We start from the raw sequence: 19905 nt of genomic DNA, 5'->3' as shown, positions 1-19905 counted from the left end.
GGGCTGCTCAAGTGCCCTCTGTTTATTCCTATCTGGGTCTGACATGACTTGAAGATGAGGAATGGCTCATATTGTTTTGTTTAATCTTCCTGCATTTTACTGTGGTGTTCTTGTTTTTCTCTTCAGCTGTGGATCTGTAGAATGCTTGGTGCTGCTTTTAAAGAGAGGAGCCAATCCAAATTACCAAGATATTTCAGGATGCACACCTCTTCATTTGGCAGCTCGCAATGGGTATGTTTTTATGATTTCTGCAAAGGAAGGCATTCTGTAGTTTATGATAATTCAGTAGTGGATAATGTGCAATACTTGCTGATTTTATTGTACAGTTGAGGACTATTAAATGTTTTATGGTACTCGCAATACTGAATCACATCAGCATGTCGTTTTTTAGTATGTGTAATCTTTTTGTGCAGAGCTGCATGTGTAATTAATGATATGATCAGTTGACTTCAGAGCAGTAATAGTAATAAAAACCTTAAATAAGAAATCCTGAAGTTAATAATCGGTATCACATTTTAACCTACTTATATTTACAGGCAGAAGAAATGCATGAGCAAACTCCTTGAATATAATGCAGATGTCAACATTTGCAACAACGAGGGTCTCACAGCTGTAAGTGCTTCTTATCTTTGACTTAATACAGGAATTTAAGACTTTTTTTTTCTACTTGTGTATAAATAAAGGCATTTGGGTGTTGTCTGAGGATTATTTTTTTTTTGCATCTACTATTTAAAGTTTATTTCCACAACCAATTATATAAAGGTGCCCATACACTGAGATTTGCCCTGCAGAATAAATGACAGTGATTAAATCTGCCAAAGGTCAATGCCCCAACATGTAACCCAATTGTAATTTAGTTTGATTTCCCTCCAAAATCGATTGACATTACATATTAGACAAGACTTTTTTTTTCTGCGGTCAAAAAAAAGGACAGGGCAGATGTGCAGCGGTATTGATGCGGGGGGTCTAGAGCCAGTGACTGCGCCTCCCCAGTTGTACTGCTCCCCAGGGCCACTGCAGAGTATTAGCGGCATGTTGCATACTCACGTAACATTGCTGGGTCAGGCACTGGGAGATAACAGAAGCAAACAGGAAGGAGAGTGCTGGCTGGACAGGTGATGTGCGTTCAGGGTGCTAATATTCTGCAGGGGTCCCGAGGGGAGCAGTATAGCCTGAGGGTGTATCAGGCCATCTTGGCGTCTGATCCGCGTTCTGCCTCAGTTATGTCTGTGGCACCATAGGGGGATTTCTCAAGAAATCCCTGTAATTCAGGTGCCAGCAATAGCCGGACCCAAATTACGCGTTTCTCCTGAGTTGCTACTTCTTGGAGGGGGTAATAGTTTTTAACATTACCTCCCAGGTTTTAGTGCTAGCAGGGTGAACCATCTTTCGGCTTACCCTCCTCCCAACTGAACAAGGATGGGGTAATACGTACATGGGGTTGGGGAGGGGGGCTGCTATTGATTTTTTTTTTTTTTATAGATTTCACAATTGCTTCATATTTACAATATGTTCTTTTTTGGCATAGGAAATTAGTTGTAGGGAAGCGGTCTGGTGGTAACTTTAAAACCCGGGCTGCTCTGCATACAAAGAGGTGCGCACAGGTTCTGTGTAAATGAGGGGAAATATCCACCTGGACAGTAAGTGCAGCATCACACACTTTGCAGCCTGGGGACCAAGCTCCTCGACAATAGAACTGATCCAGCTCTCGACGGGGCATCCAATATTCAGTGATTGGGGGTGTAAGAACAGCTGATGGGCATCCAGTAAGCTACCCTAGTTTAGTAAGATACCTGTTAGTATGTGATAATCCCTGTCTGGCTGAGATCCAAACAGGAAGTGATGCTTGTTTGCGATCACTTCCTGTCACGCTGCAGTTACTGCTTCCAAGTTAGCACATACTAAGGTGGTATATTTCCCCTCATTTACACAGAACCTGTGAGCGCTCCTTCTTTTTTCTTTTCTACAGAGCATGTGAAGTGGGAGGTAACCGGGAGGATGGGGGCAGGAAGTCTTGTTGAAAAGCTGATTTTTTTTTCCATTTTGACTGAAAGTTTGTTGTATCCTGTAAAGATTCACTGGTTAGCAGTAAATGGACGGACAGAACTTCTTCATGACCTTGTGCAGCATGTCAATAATGTAGATGTGGAAGATGCTATGGGTCAGACAGCACTGCACGTGGCTTGCCAGAATGGGCACAAAACTGTAAGTGTTTTCCATTACCTGGATTGGGTCTATAATGTTTTATAGCCATAACCGGTTATTTTTATTTCAGCTACATCAGTCCATTTTTATAGAAAATCATTTAGTGTGCTTTTATAAGGTATTTGAAATGTGTTCAGGCTTATGTTATTTTAAAATCACTGCTTACAAGATTTAGGGCTCTTTCACACCAAGGCGTTTTGCGTTTTAGGGGGACGTTAAGGTCGCATAACGTGCCCCTGGTGGTGTTGAAGTTAGACGTCAGATTGAGCCGCGTTATTCACTCCCGTTTCGCCGTTTTCGTTCTATACGTTTTCGTTCAATACTGATAGAACGAAAATGGCGCATGCGTCAAAAGACTGTGGAGACCACATGATCGGAACACTCCGCATCCCGTGGTCCCACCAGTCAATCGTCCCACAAAGCGGCCGCTCCAGGAAGTAAACACGTTACGTCAGCACAGTGCAGTGAATATTAATTAGCCATGTGGCTAGTCACAATAGCGGACTCTCCCCTCCTCCTCTCCTGCACTGAATATCACAGCATAGGGCCGGCAGAGGACACAGAGCCATGTCAGCTATATATAATCACAATCTCAATAGCAAATACAATGAAAACGGTGCATGCTTCAGAAAAAAACCCCAAAAAACAGACATTACTGAGCATGTGCAAGCAGTGTAATGCAGCAAAGTACGAGTATAATGCACAGCATGCTGAACTTCATTAAACGTGCAGCGTTCTACTCTAACGTAACGTGAGCACTGTGAACAGCCCATTGATTTATCAGTGCTGTGAGTTGGGCTGCGTTACTGGCTGCTGTAACGTGGGACTTCAAAGTCCCACTGTGAAAGCAGCCTTAACCACTTGCCGACCGCACACTCATACCGTGCGGCGGCAAAGTGGTAGCTGGAGGACCAGCGACGCAGATCTGCGTCGCCAGGTGCCTCTCTAATTAATCAGGAAAGGCCGCTCGCGCGAGCGGCCGTTTCCTGTTAGATCACGGAGCGGGTCTCCGTGAATAGCCTGCGAGCCGCTGATCGCGGCTCGCAGACTAAATGTAAACGTAGGAGACATATGTCTCCTTTGTTTACATTGTAAGGCGCTGCTGCGCAGCAGCGCCGTAAGGCAGATCGGCGATCCCCGGCCAATCAGCGGCCGGGGATCGCCGCCATGTGACAGGGGACAGCCTGTCACTGGCTGCACAGGACGGATAGCGTCCTGTGCAGCCCGGATCACCAGGGGGGAAAGGTAGGAGAGGGAGGGGGGAATTTCGCTGCGGAGGGGGGCTTTGAGGTGCCCCCCCCCGCAAACCTCAGGTAGGCAGGAGCGATCAGACCCCCCCCTGCACATCATCCCCATGGGGGGGGGGGGGGGGGGCGATCTGGTCGCTCTGCCTGCACCCTGATCTGTGCTGGGGGCTGCAGAGCCCACCCAGCACAGATCACTAAAAACAGCGCTGGTCCTTAAGGGGGGGTAAAGGGTGGGTCATTAAGTGGTTAAAGTACCATTCACTGTTATCTAGATTTGTGTAACTCATTCTTATCTACATACATTGTTTTATTTAGAATTGCCTTGATAAGCTGATATAAAACAAAAAAATAACTCAGAACTTCCTCCCTGCTCTGAAAGATAGGCAACAGCATAATGATGTTTAAAGAAAATAATTTCTTTATTACAGCTGATACAAATCCTGCAATAAATCTGCAGTGTGTCTACTTCCTGCTTTCATGGGAGCAGACATAGGGTTAACATCTTTTAATTACAAATAGCTGCTCTGCCAAGGACTGCCAAGATTCCTAAGGTGACACTGATGAGAGATCAAATTACACTTGTGATTAGTCACATATGAGACAGAATTAGGCTCCCTGCACACTGCATGTGGCACCCTGGCCACCAGTTTTTCAACCAGCTCCCCTTGGGTCGGAGGTACCGGTCCATCTCCACAAAGACCACGAGACACAAAAACAGCTTCTTCCCCTCAGCTGTAACTTTACTAAACTCTATAAACTCTGCACATGCTCTGCCCCCGTAGGCCCCCCATGTTGACTTTCTGCCTGCAAACCACATGGCAGATGTATTTGGAAAAGTATTATGTATGTTTTTGAGATGAAGTGTTGTCTACTATGTTCTATGCTCTGTTTGTCTTTTATGTTTCTATGCATATGCCCTGTATTCATGTGCCAAGCCCAATTCCGGACACGACCCAGTCGTGCTTGGCGAAATAAATGCGATTCTGATTCTGATGTGATTCTGTTTTTTTATTTATTTATTTATTTTTTACATCCGATTCCGATTTTTAATCGTTACTGCATGTTGTGTTTTTCCCTCCGTTTTTCTGTTGATTACATTCAGGGAAAATTGGAATTGCAAATCAGAATCGGAATCGCAAAATGGATTTGCAGTGTGTAGGGAGCCTTAGACAGGCTTAAAGAGAACCAGAGAGGACGTAAGTAAAGCTATTATACATACCTGGGGCTTCCTCCAGCCCCATACGCACGGATCGCTCCCACGCCGCCGTCCACCGCTTCCTGTTTCTGCCGGTACCGGGTCCCGTAGTTTCGGCCAGTCAGCGGCAGCACGCGGCCAATTGTCCGCATCACAGGGGCTCCCTCCATACCCGTACGCGTGCGGCGCCATACTGCACAGCTGCATGCGTAAGGGTATGGAGGTAGCCCCTGTGCATGCGGACATTTGGCCGCGTCCACCGGAAATAACAGGACCCGGTACCGCCAAAAGAGGAAGCGGAGGACGGCGGCGTGGGAGCGATCTAGGCTTATGGGGCTGGAAGAAGCCCCAGGTATGTATAAAATCTTCCCTTTAACTCTCTAAATACATACATGGTGCATTTATCTCTGTTTTCCTTCTGTCTTGTGCAAGAGTTCAGGCCCACTTTAATATCTGTTTCAGGATTCCAGAAGCTGTGGGTTGGAAACTTCCTTGCTGTCTGAACACCAGATTGACACAATCCATGGAAAAGCACCTCCCTACCCAACGAGCCTAAAGATCTGTGCACACGATAGATGCATGTTGCCCGGAAGGGATCAGAACCTGATCTCATGGACAACATTGCAGAGCCCACATTGTACAGACTTGTTGTTAGGCTTGGTTCACATCTCATGCATTCACTTCAGAAATGTGTAAAAGTGCGTGATAAAAACAAATGCATTGGTGTGAATTTTAGTGCGCACTTCAGTGCGTTGCGGTGCGCTTTTTTTAAGCTTGTTTTGCTTATTGTAACAGTTGTCAATAAAGCTTTGTTTTAGTTTGAAAATGTGTTTTTTTTTCAATTAGGGGTAAAAAAACGCATATGCATCTATGCGCTAAAAAAGGGCACCCATTAATTTGCATTGATGTGTGCTTACAGCTCAACACACAGAAATGCATGCAACACTACGTTTCTGTAACGCAGCTCAGCGCAGCGCATAGATGTGAACCAGGCACATTCAATTACATGGGAAAATCAATACCTCGCAGAATGCACAGGGCAATGAGCTGTGAAAAGCGCACAGAAACGGCCCTGATGTGAACGAGGCATTAGCGTGTTCGGTTTCTGTGTGGGGGAGGGTCGACAGAGCGGTGCATCTGTGACTTCACGCAGAAGTTGAAGAATAATGTTTCTTATCATAAAATGCGCCGAATGCACCAACAGTTAAATCCTATGTCGTGTAGTCCACATGTTGTATGTACTTTAGAGAGGACTGCAATTCAGAGCAGAATAAAGGCGGGCAGAAACCAGCATTAAAATATATACTGTAAACATAAGGATGAACGCATAGGTCAGTGCAGAGTGAGAACCAGCTGATAACTTGCATTGCTTTTGTTTGGTGTTCACACAGTGGCAATTTTTATTTGACCTAAAGAAGAGGATGTTGCCTTTGAAACATGTCTTATACTGCACACTAAAAATAATGTTGCTTTATTGTCATATTTTACTGCCAGAGACTAGCAACTTGACAAATGAGGATTGCATTCTAATAGCAGATATCATTGTGCTGTTATGGCACCCAACGTTAGTGCTACACTAGTTATCACTGCTGTAAAGTCTGACAGCTGATTATTGCCTGTGGTGCTGTGTGCACTTTGCACTTTCTGATCTACCTCCATTTGCCAGGTTCAGCGTGCTGCCTTTTACCCAACACAAGGCAACTTCATTATGTGGGGATACTGTTCATCATAGGCTCAGTTTCTATTGCCCACATTTGCCTTAAATGACACAGATTACAGTAGGGATCTTAAGCTCTTCCCCACTTCCGCACTGCCTGCAGCACAGGTGGCCATCACAATGTACAACACTGTTCCTACCTGATTCTCCCAATGTGGTTGTGATCCCATTCATTTATAATGAATGGGATTGCGCTGTGTTGAGCAAAAAATTGCAACGCATTGCTGGAAACCTCAGACTATGTACTATTGAGGGAATGGAGAGACAGGAGGTCAATCGGCACTGCAGGTGCTTTATTCCAAAAGCAGGCACGGGTACAGTACAAAAAATCGTAAAGATAAAATTGGTTCACATACCATAAGTCCAGACTATGTACTATGTCTTGCAGATTACGTAATCTGTGTGCTGCTGAAAACACAATCAGCAACACACAGATGGTGATAAGACCTAAAACTTCAGTATGTGAAGGGGATTAACTTCTAGCTCAGACTAGTCATTAAGGGCTGGTTCACATTGGGGGCTTTACTGCGATTGCTTTTTGCATTCATGAATTGGCAACCCAAATCTCGCGATTTGCCACGATTCAGTGCGATTTGCGCTTGTGATTCCCGTTCAATAGAACGAGAATCGCAGAGCAATCTCCCCCGAAATGCTGCATGCAGCGCGTTTGTGAATAATCGAAATCACAACCGATGCAGTGTGAATGTATCCATAGGGATACATTGTAGCAGCGCTTTGCTGATCACCGGCGATCAGCAAAGCACTGAAGAATCGCCCCAGTGTGAAACAGCCCTTTTTTAGAAGTGTTTTGAGGGAGGTTTTTTTTTATATATATTTCAAACTCAGTGTCTTAGTATATAGTTGAACTGAAAGTGTTCAGCAAAATGTGAGCTATTCTTGTATTCTGTTAAATATATGCTGTAATTTACAAAGCATTTGAGCAGTATATGCTGCATGTCCGGAAGTATCTGCATGTTTGTTGCCTTGCAAGAAGTGTTAGGGATGTGAGCTGCCCATTAGTCTTAGCCGCGCTTAGTCGGACCCACTTGCCTGAAGATACATGCTGTGAAAACTCTAGGATCTAATATATTAGTTGTTCCTAGAGATTACTACCAGCAGTGCCTTAGAGAACTTTATCTCTACCTTCCCGTTTCTTTACATAGTGGGATGGTTTGCATGGCTTCATGCACTGTCTATAAGTAATGTACTATGATAATCCTTTTTGAACATATCCTGGAATTGCAGATTGCACAGCAAGGAGCAAGCTCATGGCGAACCAGAACTCCCAGGACTATGAAGGCTTAAAAGGACCAAAAAGCCCTATTACTAACATTTCTATGCAAAACAGTAACACTAAATTGGCCCGTTGTGCTCCACTGCTTGTGCTTGGCCATGGGCGTGCCCCCGTCCAACAGAACACTCCCAGCAATCCGGAGCACAGTGAAGGGCGACTGCCATGACTTGCTAATATACCGGAGCTCACCATGGGACAACGGAACGGCTCGCAAGAGCGGCAAGGGAGCGCACAGCTGACATGGGGATGGAGGAAGCCCCAGGTAAATATAAATGCTGCTGTTTTTACCATCCCAGGTTTAATTTAAGAAGGCAAATTCTGTTTTACATAGAGTTTTTAGTAAATGTTTGTTTTGTCCTATTTAGCGCCTTACACCCTCTTGGGAGTCCTGGATAACCATGAGCTTGCTGGGCAATCTGTAACTCTGGGTCTTTCAAGTCCTACCCCATAGTGCCATGTTAAACCATGCTTTGCACTGATAAGGACCAACCAGTCTGAAACAGTCTATATGTGTGTTGGATTAGTGTGGCTCTGTAAAATTAACAAGCTGACACATTCAGCGCATTTCAGCGGTTCTGGGTGTTTGGCTTTCATGGACCACAAAGGGATAATTTGCATATTCAGCATTAATGTATTGTGGGACACCTCATATGCTCACTCCAACCTGAATAATCAATTGTACTGTCAATACTATTTTATGATATGTGAGTACTTGTATTTTTTTTAAATAATTATTTTTCTCCTTTTTCTTCTAGACTGTCTTATGTTTGCTAGACAGTGGTGCAGATATTAACAGACCTAATGTTTCAGGTGCAACTCCATTGTACTTTGCATGCAGGTAAACACATGTTGCTCTGTTTAGTTCAATACACTGATTCCTTTTATTTAATTTGACTTACCAGTACAAGGGACTACATACTATTGTGATCCACTTGAAGGAGTACTGTAAAGGGGAAAAAAAGAGTTTAACTTACCTGGGCCTTCTAATGGACCCCCGCAGGCATCGTGGCTCCCCCCCCGGGACAAAACGATCCTCCAGTCACCTACTGCAGCTCACTTCCTGCGCAGGATGCGTGCTCCCAGCGATGGGAGCGAGGGGCAGTTGCCCACAACATTAAAGTCACAAAAACTAGATGTGAGCTGTGACAGGCGACCAGAGGATCGTTTTATTCCAGCGTGGGCACAGGACGTCGGCAGAGGCCCCAGGTAAGTTAAATTATTTTTTATTTTATTTTTTTCCTTACAGTATTCCTTTAAAGTAAAACTTAAGTGAACTTACACTGATGAGATAAACAATGGTATCTATCCTCCTACTATAAACAGGGCCAGTTTAAGCAACAATGGGGCCCCAGGGCAAAATAAACCTGGGGGGCCCCCCCAACATATACCCCGGAACAAAAATCGGCATTAGGGGACCTTTTTTGCAGCTGGTATAGTCAGGGTGTGAAGTCCCAATCGGTCAGAGCTCCACATTCTGGCTATCCCAGCCTGCATCGGGGACGAAGGGTTAAAAAGTTTCAGGAGGGGGGACCCCACATAATTAAAAAAAAAAAAATCCCACACTCTAAACATAAAAAAAAAATTGGGAAAATAGGAAAAAAATACCAGGGATCTTCATACAGCCATATGGCGGCTGTATAGCGATCCCTGGCCAAAGCGCTGTGGCTGCGTATAGACCCCCTGGAAACCCCGTCAGGAAATTTATCGCGCTTTCGTTTGATGCATGTAAAATTACACTATCGTTAGGTTTGCTACTAAAAGTGACATTTACCGCATTTAAAACTATACTTTTTTCCTTCTAAAATTTAAAATCGATTTTCTCAAAAACTATAAGGTCTTTTTGAAAAATTGTTTTTTCCTCTTATTCCTAATGATCTCCTTAACATATCCTGCAAATTTAGGATTTCTAGCATTTAAGGTGGATTTGCTATTAACCATTAAAGTCGGCAGGTTTTTAAATGTGTTTTTTTTCCCTTTGAAACCTTAAAATCGATTTTCTCAAAAACTATAAGGCCGATTTGAAAACTTTTTTTTTTCCTCTTGTAGCCACTGGGGGCCCCTACAAGCTCTGGTGCCCTGGGGCAGCTGCCTCCTTTGCCTTAATGGTAGCGCCGGCCCTGACTATAAATGACTTTTAGATATCCCTTTTTATGTTATGTTTAAAAACTTAAACAAAAAAAGTATTGATTGTTTTGTCTCAGCTCAATGAAACATCCTGTCCTGTGTCTCAGAGTGCTGGAAATATGAGATACTAAACTTTTTGTGTTTTTTTTTTGTTTTTTTTTAATGAATTGTTTGGTACAGAATTACATGTACATACCGTATTTATTTTTGTCATCAGACAGAGAAGAAACAATAGTCAGTCACCTCCCGTGTGAAAGTCAGCAAGTTAGCATTGACAGCCACCACTACAACACCCTTTGGTGATAACTTACCGCAAGATCAGACCCCCATTTAAGGCAGGTCTCACTCACACTTTGGTGACCTTTGGTCGCTCCTGGGCTCCTTGCCATTCTCGTCCCACACTGTTCCAGCTTGGGCCCTCTCAGCCAAAAATGAAGCATCAGTACGGCAGCACCATGCCATTTGTATTTTCACAGAACAGGCCAGGAGGGATTAATTAGAAAAACAATAATTCCTGGAATAAGACTTTATAGATTTATGGCCTGTACAGAACAATGTAAAAATTGGGGTTGCAAAGTCAAAATTGTGCTTAAGACATGCTTCTGATGGTTTTGTTAGGGCCCTCCTCCACCCACTGATACAAAGTGGTTGGTGCTCTTTATATGATCTCATAAAGGAGAATTCTGGTCCTCATGCAGCAGTAGGAGAGATGAATCTGAATGGGGGCATTTTTATTAATGGCTACAACTTTGTGAAGCATGTTTCAAGGTAAGCATTGGCACTATGCCTCCAGCAAATGGTCTATAGCAACTTGAGGGTGAATGGCTGTATTGGGGAAAGAGGGGCAGTGCCTGGGGAAAAGTGGGCTTGCAGTAGGTGGTGATGGAGGACCTGGACAGAAGAACTGGAGTTGGGTTGGATGAATACTCAAAGTTTCGCTGTGAGGAGAGAAGGATTATTTCTGTATATGCATTTGGGTGCTATGACACTATATTATGTAAACCGTTTGTTTATCCCGTTTTGAGAATCCCCTAAAGTAGTTTAAGTTGAATGCATTTCAGATGCTTAGTTAATGTATTCTTTTATTTCAGTGGAAAGTTTAGCTGTAATACTTGGTTATCTGCCTACTTGATGATAACAATATGCAATATGAGTTACAACAGCATTGCAGATTTTTACTATCTCTGTCAGCTGTGTGAGTGAGGCCCTTGGTGTTCTCTTCTATTGTCATAGACCTTAGTCATATGTTTTGCTTCTTTCATATTACATTTTGCACCTGTGAAAGAAAATTAAAGTAAATGTGTCTTTGTGGGAGATAAGATAACTTGAAATTAATTTCTCCATAAGCAATAGTTTGTTGCCCGAGAGAAATGAGAGATGGATAGAGATTTCATATGATTCTGTTTTTATTACAATTACTATACCACAAGGCATATAGTTTGTAACACAAATAATTCCTTTGTTTTCCACAGTCATGGGCAAAGAGATACAGCACAAATACTTCTGCTCCGTGGTGCAAAGTACCTGCCTGATAAAAATGGCGTTACCCCACTGGATCTCTGTGTGCAGGTATGTTTTATCATCACAAGTCTCTTTAAAGGTCCACTATTACAAATAATTGTAACATTTAAATTACATCTATACACATACTTATAAGAAGTCCATTTATCATGGAGTAAAATGCACTATAAATTACTTTTCTACTATGCTCCTGTTACTTACAGTAGGTAGTAAAATTCTGACAGATTTTGGACTTGCCCATCTTCTTCTGTGGAATTATCAGGATTTATTTTATTCTTTGTAAAATCACTCTATGGAAAGGAAAGATGCTGGCTGGCTTCCCTACTCACTTGCACACTAATGTAGTGTTCACTGTAGAACTATTAGTTCCAGGACCATTTTTAAATTGCAGACCAGAATATTAAATTGCAGACCAGAATATGACTTTGCATCTTAAAAAAGAATAGTGTGTGTCAACTATTTATTCTGTGTTTCTCATCAAATATGTGTAGCATATTAAAACACAGATATTTTTTGAAATGTCATCATTAAGAAACCAATAATAAAATAACTTGACTATGACTACACTAACTGAAACATAATAGACCTTGATAGGATACCCATTGTTTTCAATTTCTAAGGGCCCTCTTCCAGTGCAAAATCATGATGCATTATGATGCAATCACGATTCTTTCAGGTTTTTTTTCAGTGATTCCCTATGCACTGCGGCATAATTTTCATGCAATCATTTGTTCTTGTGTTGTGATTGTGTCTGCATTTTTTTCAATGACTCTGTTTGGGAACAAAATATCAATAAATATTAATTTCTTTCCTTATACATTGGACTCCACAGAGTGGTAGGAGTTGCATGGCTTTTACTCCTCTGTATTTGCAAACTACAATTCCCACTTTCACTGTAATACAGGAATGCTGGGAAATGTAGTCTGGCTTTAGATGCCACATGGTCAGACCTGATTAACAAGTCCACTAGCTGACGACAGAAGAGGAAATGGGATTTAGTGCAGCTTGCAGTACATTTCACTCACTCGCTTTGATTTTTTTGCATGATTTAGTTCCTCTGATTTTTGTTAGAATTTACCTTGATCAGTTTTATTTGTAATTGAGCTTCTATAAAATAATCAGTAGAACTTATAGAGAAAAATAATCTATAGAAGTTGCCACCTTATGGCTACGCCATGTCTGACTTCAGTGTAAGTTGGCTCTCAAATTGCACTTTTTTTTACTTATTAATGTAGAGCACGGCTAGAGTTAGAGACTGGCAGTTGTGACCCCCTTTCCATCCCACTAAAGGCTGTTTTACAGGGAAAGCACTTTTAAAGCAAACACGAAATGAACCTCAGGTGAAAAGTAAAATACTTGCCTAAGGAGAGGGAAGCCTCTGATCCTCCAGAGGCTTCTGACTGTGTCCTCTGGACCTCTGACACTGCCTGTGACCCTCTGGAACATTGGGGCCACTCTACTCTTCTGGAAAAAGTGCGGCTGTGCTGCACCGTGCACAAGCATGGCCACACCGGTACAATAGCTCAGAGCTGATCTACCACAGGTGGCACTAACTTATTGTGCTGGGGCGGCCGTACTTGTGCAGGCACAGTATGGCCACACTCGTTCTTGACAAGGAACGCGGCCTCGATCAGATTGCCGTCAAGCCTTTTTTGGAAATCTTTGGACAGTCTGCGAATGGCATTTAAGGAACTGGAGGATGTCACGGGAAGCTTCAACAGGATCCAGAGCCTTACCTCTTCTTAGATAAGCACTTCTTTTATAGGTGTGTCTTCGGCTCAGGTACACTTTAAGTGCTTTTCTAATTGCCAGCATTTAAAAAAACGAGTTATATTTTTGTTTAATTTGCCTGTCAGCACTGTGCAAGTAAAAGTCTCAGGCCCCTTTTACACTAGCGGGGTGTGTCGCCCTGCATTACACTTCCCTGCTGCAAGGGCCGTGCAAGTCTCTAGAGGCTTCACGTGATGAGACGCGGTGCGCCAGAAGTATCCAGATCGCTGCATTACCGATGCAAAGTCGGTAGTGTGTTGCCGCATGATCTGTGCCTACCGTACAAATTAAACAGCAATGCAAGTCAGTGGGCGGCGCATCAAGTGTGAACAACAAAAGCTCAGTGTGGCACACATGCGTGGACCAACGGGAATCCTAGCGACGCACTTCCTGCCCAGCAGGGAATACTTCACTGATCGGATGGCGGTGCTGTGCATATGACCCTGTCATAGGAATATAGATTTCTATGATGCGGCGGAAGACTCTCCTGCCATCGTGATCACTGCACCGCTTATGTGTAAAAGGGGCCTCAGGGACATCAAAAATCATTTTCAGATCTGCTGAGGAAGTGCGTTATGCCAGGCAAGTGCGTGGCATAAAGCCAAAAACGTACCCGCTCTCATGAGAGAATGAAGACCTGAATTACAAAATAATTTCATTATTATTTTTATTTACAATACATCTGTACTTATTAAGCTTATTTTGATATAAGTTTGCATTAGCCTTATAGATGAAAAATGTAGTATATCAAATACTACATATCTCATGGGACACTGTTCTGTTTAATAATTATTTTTCTCCTGGTGATAGGAGTTCATTGTATCACATATTTCTTGGGTGATAGGAGTTCATATGTATCACATAGTTGTTTTGTCAGTTGCCATGTCTACAGCTGGCTGCATCTTTTGTGATACACTCCCTCTAGTGGCCAAAATTAATACTGTATAATTTTCAGACATCTAGGAATATTAATATTGCTTTGCATGGGGCTGCCAATGTTTGTTGTGCTATGGGGGCCAATTTTTGATTATGTTTTTTTCCCCAAAGTTTTGGATCGTGTGGTGAGGCTTTGGAGCCCTCTGTTTTTAGTCTCGTATTCATTCCAGTTTGTGAAACAGGTGATGTTGACATATGAAGTAAACAAGACCTCTCAGTATGGCAAAGGAAACACTCGGGAGTCTGTTTGAAAATAAAATAGATTAATTAGACTACTTCGTTCATCCATTCAACATGGTTAAGGTTCTAGTATAGTATAGGTGTTGTTATATCTAACCGGCATCAATTTCAGTACACTAACATTAGGCAGTGCCTCTTGCACATTCGCACATGCAGCCTAACATGTGCATGCAGCATATTGGTAGGTATCGGTTAAACTTCATTATGGTTATGGAATGATTTGGCAGGTACGACACCCGTGGCAGTGTGAGTACAACAGGAGGGCATGACCTTCCATTTTGACTATACATGTGCTTTAAAGGACAACTGAAGTGAGACGGATATGGAGGCTGCCATATTTATTTCCTTTTAAGCAATACCAGTTGCCTGCCTGTCCTGCTGATCTTCAGCCTCTAATACTTTTAGCCATAGACCCTGAACAAGCATATGCAGATCAGGTGTTTCTGACATTATTATCAGATCTGACTGAATTAGCTGCATGCTTGTTTCTGGTGTTATTCAGACACTACTGCAGCCAAATAGATCAGCAGGGCTGCCAGGCAACTGGTATTGTCTAAAATGAAATAAATATGGCAGCTTCCATATTCTTCTTGCTACAGTGGTCTTTTAAGGTATATGTGCAGTTTCCCTGTATTTTCCAATATGTCATGAAGAGTTAAAAAAAACACAAAAAACTATATATAAAATAACCTTTTCGGCTGCTGAAAATCACTATTTCGTGGTCTCACCCAAATTCGGCACAAGTCAGCTTGTAAAACCGGCCATGTACTGAGCTGTTTTCAGTTCTCCTCTCCTTCCCCATTGTTTTGTTTGCTCATCACAACTGTACACAACTCTACACATTGCTTAGATTATGCTTCAGCAGATATTGAATAATTTATCAGACTCTGGTAATAAGAAGTAAAGAGAAAAGTTTAGACAAGAAATGACAACATATCGCATACTAGATCAGTGGGACTTTTAAGGGATATACTGGTAAAAGCACCATAATTAAACAATTCAGAAACTTTCAAAAAAAGAGTAGCTTGTTGGAAAGGTCATTCCATTGTCTAAAACCCTTATAATTCTCTTCAATCCATTCATTATGAACAATCTAAAGCACAAACCAGATAGATGTTCATGTTACATTCCACCTAGGTATAATAGCAAATATTTATAGCTTGTATTGATATAATCAGATATCTAATCCAGTTTTGCAGTCATTTTACTTTTTTTTTGTTCACAAACAGGACTACACAATACTGAATATTTGGAACCGCAGTAGACATAATATTGGCTGATGAGAAAGTCCAATATTATGTGGCTAATGAGGAGAGATCTTTGTGTACTTTTACACTTTGCAGATGCAACTGGATCTCATGAAATAAAAAAGTTTGGGAATTGGACTTACAGACCAAAGCTAGAATTATTGCTTGTAAAAGATGTCTGAACGCGTTTATTTAATGATAGCTCAATGTTAGCCTGGCAGGCTGGTCCTGTAGCTTCTGCTTCTGCTGAGAATGGAATTTTTATTTGACAGACAAAGTTTCTGGTTGCTGTCCAAATTCCAAATGTATTTACCTTGCCGGGATCCAGCGCAGGCGCAGTAGCAGCTCTTCCTTCGCGTAAGGTGGAAATAGCCAAACCCGATCGTATCCGCTCTACTGTGCAGGTGCAAGATGACTCGCGCTTGCGCAGTAGAGCGGATCGATTGGGTTCGGCTATTTCTGCCTGATCTCAAAGGAAGATCCACTAGTACGCCTGTGCTGGATCCCGGGAGGTAAATATTTACATCACCACACTTCGGGGGGCTGCAGCTGGACAACGGAGGGACAGAGAAGAATGGGGGAAGCCTTGTTAGGTTCCAGAGGCTTCCCCCTCACAAGGTAAGTACCCCCCAGGGGACTTTTTCTTCATTACAGGTTTCCTTTAAACCAGAGTAACCAAGCAGCTCAGGGTGACCCAAACTATTAGGAATGTATATGGGGATAAAAGGGACCTAAAAGCCCTCCTATTAAAAGCAAAGCTTGGTGTAATTTGCCTTCTTAAAACAGAAGGAAATTTTGCAATAATTCAGCTACAAGTGAACATGTGTGGTTACCCACAATGCAACACTACTGAATATGCAAATTATAAGGACGAAAAGGGATAATTTGCATATTCAGTAGTAGTGCATTGTGGGTAACCACAAATGTTCACTTATAGCTGAATTATTGCAAATTTCCTTCGGTTTTAAGAAGGCAAATTACACCAAGGTTTTCTTTAAAACACCTAGAGTTACAGACTACCCAGCAAGCTCATTGTGAACCAGAACTTATTGGCATGTGTAAGGGGCTACAAAAGGACCAAAAAGGTCTCTTACTAAAATGCTATGGAAAACAAACGTTTGAGGCTTTTTGGTCCTTTGTAGCCCCTTACACACTGCAATGAGTTTTGGTTCACCATGAGCTTGCTGGGTGATCTGTTAGCTATGCTAGGGGTACTTGGCATACATCAGATTTTGTAAGGGTTAGGTATTATAATACTGGAAGGGAATAGACACCCCAAAAAATAGGTAGGGCCATGCTGACAATAATGTAAATTTGCTTACCTCAAAATGAAGAAAGCAACTTGCGTATGTTTTTACTGGTTTTCTTTTTTTTTTTGGAAAGGACCCTCTGACTTCTCCAGACCTCTACTTAGATATTATAATGTTAAGAAACACTGACCTATACAAAAATCACTGTGTTTTGTGTTGACAAGGGCTGAATACATGACAGTTCTTGAAATATTGACCGTTATCAGTTATTGCAGTATAATACTTTAATGTTTTTGACTTGTAACATTATTTTATTGCTTTGTGTTTTTTTGCTCTTGCAAGGGTGGCTATGGAGAAACTTGTGATATATTGATACAGCATCATCCCAGACTGTTTCAGGCACTAATTCAGATGACTCAGAATGAGGACATTCGAGAGAACATGGTATGTATCAAAATGTTTTCCTTTATCTTCCTTCACCAAATGAAACATTCTGCATTGCATTCCTGTAGTTAATTTAAAATGTCGTTACATGATCATATCTGTTGAAAAAAAGGCACTTCCCCATCAGGTATAGCCCTTTGAGCCTAAGAGCTTGTTTCCACTACATGCAGATTGGATGCAGAAAAACTGACTCCAATGAATGCCTATGGGCCTGTTTCCACTAAATGCGATTTTTCTGATGCAGATTTTCCCATAGGCATTCATTGGAGTCAGTTTTTCTGCATCCATTCTGCATCCAATCTGCGTGTAGTGGAAAAAGGCGCTTACTGTACTCTAATTTAGAGTAAGGAAAATCCATAAGGGAAATAAGTATCTCGCTGAATAGATAAAGGTATCCTGATCCTATACCTAGTAATTATAGCTCTGGTTCCCAGTGAAGGTAAGGAAAGCATCCAAACCCCTTTAAAAGGGCAGATATATAATTTGCCATAGCAACTTCCTGTGGTAGGAAATTCCACATCTTAAAGGTAACCCAAGGTGAAAGTGATATAGAGGCTGCCATTCTTTATTTCCTTTTAAACAATATTGGTTGCTTGGCAGTCCTCCTGATTAGAGATGTCGTGAACCTCCGATTTTCGGATCGCGAACACTGCTATCTTGTCTAATTTTTCTCGTGACAACTGTTGAACACAAAATACAAGGCCATGTCTGGCTATATGTCGGTAAGCAGTGGCTGCATGGTGTAATGGTGAATGGCTCTGCCTCTGACACAGGAGACCAGAGTTCGAATCTCGTCTCTGTCTGTTCAGTAAGCCAGCACCTATTCAGTAGGAGACCTTAGGCAAGTCTTCCTAACACTGCTATTTTGTCTAATTTTTCTCGTGACAACTGTTGAACACAAAATACAAGGCCATGTCTGGCTACATATCTGTGCTACCGCCTATAGAGTGTGCCCTAGTGGCTGCAGCTCTGGTGCTTTGAGTCTGCCAGGAGAAAAGTGTGATATAAATGTTATTTGTCTTGTCTAATTTTTCTCTTGCATTAAGCATAAATGGTACATGCTAGGCTACTTTCAGCTACTTTCAGCTACTTTCAGCTAGTAGTGTTGGTGGTACAATGGATATGTTAGTTGCCTACCATACTCTGAGGCCTGGGTTCAAATCCCTATCATGGTATATAAGCTGGTTTTTGAAATACTGGAATTCCCTGGCAGATGAGAGGGTAGGAGGGAGGAGGGAATAGGTAGAAGGGTAGAAGGGAGGAGGGAGGTGGGAGGAGGGAACCCACAAACAGGCTAATTAAAATCTCCCTAGCAGAGTGTGTAGCAGCTGTCCCTTAACTAATTAGTGTAGGCAGTATAAGGACCTTACGAGGAGGAGGGAGGGGGGGTGGGCCTCCAGCATTAAGAGCAGTGTGTATGGCAATAATGTATCTGCTGGCTGTAATATAAAGAGTCAAAGTTTTGTCCAATAGAGCTTTATGGGGCGAATCGAACTTCCGGAAAAAGTTCGCGTTTGGTAGGCGAACGTGAACCCCCGAAGTTCACCTGGAACCGTTCGCCGGCGAACAGTTCGCAACATCTCTACTCCTGATCCTATGCCTCTAACACTTTTAGCCATAGACCCTGAACAAGCAAATGCAGTCTGAATCAGCTGATTCAGGTTTTATTGGATTAGCCATATGCTTGTTCCAGGGTTTTGACTCAGACACTACATATGCCAGAATATCAACAGGACTTCTAGGCAACTGTCATTGTTTACAAGGAAATAAATATGGCAGCCTCCATATCACTCTCTCACTTCAGCTGTCCTTTAACCATTCTTACTACTTTCTAAACGGGTACATAAACCTCTTTTTCCGCATGGACAGTTAATATTCCCTTATCCTTTGTACAAATTTAGGAATAATGAAAGCACTTCTTCTTAACTTAACCAACAAAGATCAGGATAGTTAGAACCATGGTCTTCTCATTAGTAACATGGCTGTGAAAGTTGGACTATAAATAAGGTCCTGTATAGAAAAATTGATGATTTTGAACAGTAGGCATGGACAAAGCTACAGAGAGTTCCCTGGACTGCTAGAAGATCTAACCTGTCAATACTTGAAGAAATAAGGCCAGAGTGTTCACTAGAAGGACTGGTGCTATTATTAAAACTCAAATACTTTGGTTACATAATTAGAAGACTGGATACTTTGGAGAGATCCTTGATGCTTGGAAAAATTGAGGGCTAAAGAAGAAGAGGATGAGAGGGGCTAAGATGGATAGACAGCATATTTGAAGTGATGAACATGCCTATGCAACAGCTGAAAGTAGCCGTCATTGACAGAGACATTTGGCACGCAGAAGTACATATGGTCACAAATAGTTAACTGAATGAGGAGGAGAGGAGAAAGCTCTTCTGCCTAGCATCTGTTTTGCTTTTGGATCTGTTTATACATGTAAATTAATCTCTTTTTTTTTTTTTTCAAACTCAGCTCACAGACCCAAATTTGTGAGTGATCAGTTACAGGAGGCATTAGCAGTACTTTTGTATTGCCATACCCCTGAACTGAATTGTGTGATCATCATAGTTTGGTAGAAACAGAATATAATCATTTACGCTTTTCTTTTCTTTCCCTCCCTTACCAATAAACGACTGTTGCTGAGCCTGTTATTTATTAATTCTTCTCATAACACACTCATTCACATATGCAACCACACCATCCTACACATAC

The 19905-nt window shown here is 42.2% G+C and overlaps 1 protein-coding gene across 3 annotated transcripts in view; it reads left to right on the top strand.

The window, feature by feature from the left end:
- HACE1 (HECT domain and ankyrin repeat containing E3 ubiquitin protein ligase 1) overlaps nt 1–19905 on the top strand; it is a 187641-nt gene that overhangs the window by 21219 nt on the left and 146517 nt on the right. For all 3 annotated transcript variants that reach the window (XM_068231230.1, XM_068231229.1, XM_068231228.1), the window contains exons 4-9: nt 127–231; nt 537–612; nt 2074–2205; nt 8414–8496; nt 11255–11351; nt 17089–17190. In XM_068231230.1, the coding sequence (XP_068087331.1) occupies nt 127–231; nt 537–612; nt 2074–2205; nt 8414–8496; nt 11255–11351; nt 17089–17190 (595 nt within the window). The remainder of the gene's footprint in view (nt 1–126; nt 232–536; nt 613–2073; nt 2206–8413; nt 8497–11254; nt 11352–17088; nt 17191–19905) is intronic.

Source organism: Hyperolius riggenbachi, chromosome 4, assembly GCF_040937935.1.
Source record: "Hyperolius riggenbachi isolate aHypRig1 chromosome 4, aHypRig1.pri, whole genome shotgun sequence".
NCBI lineage: Eukaryota > Metazoa > Chordata > Amphibia > Anura > Hyperoliidae > Hyperolius > Hyperolius riggenbachi.
Note: the sequence above shows the minus strand (reverse complement) of the source record. Positions and strands in the feature narration are given on the sequence as shown.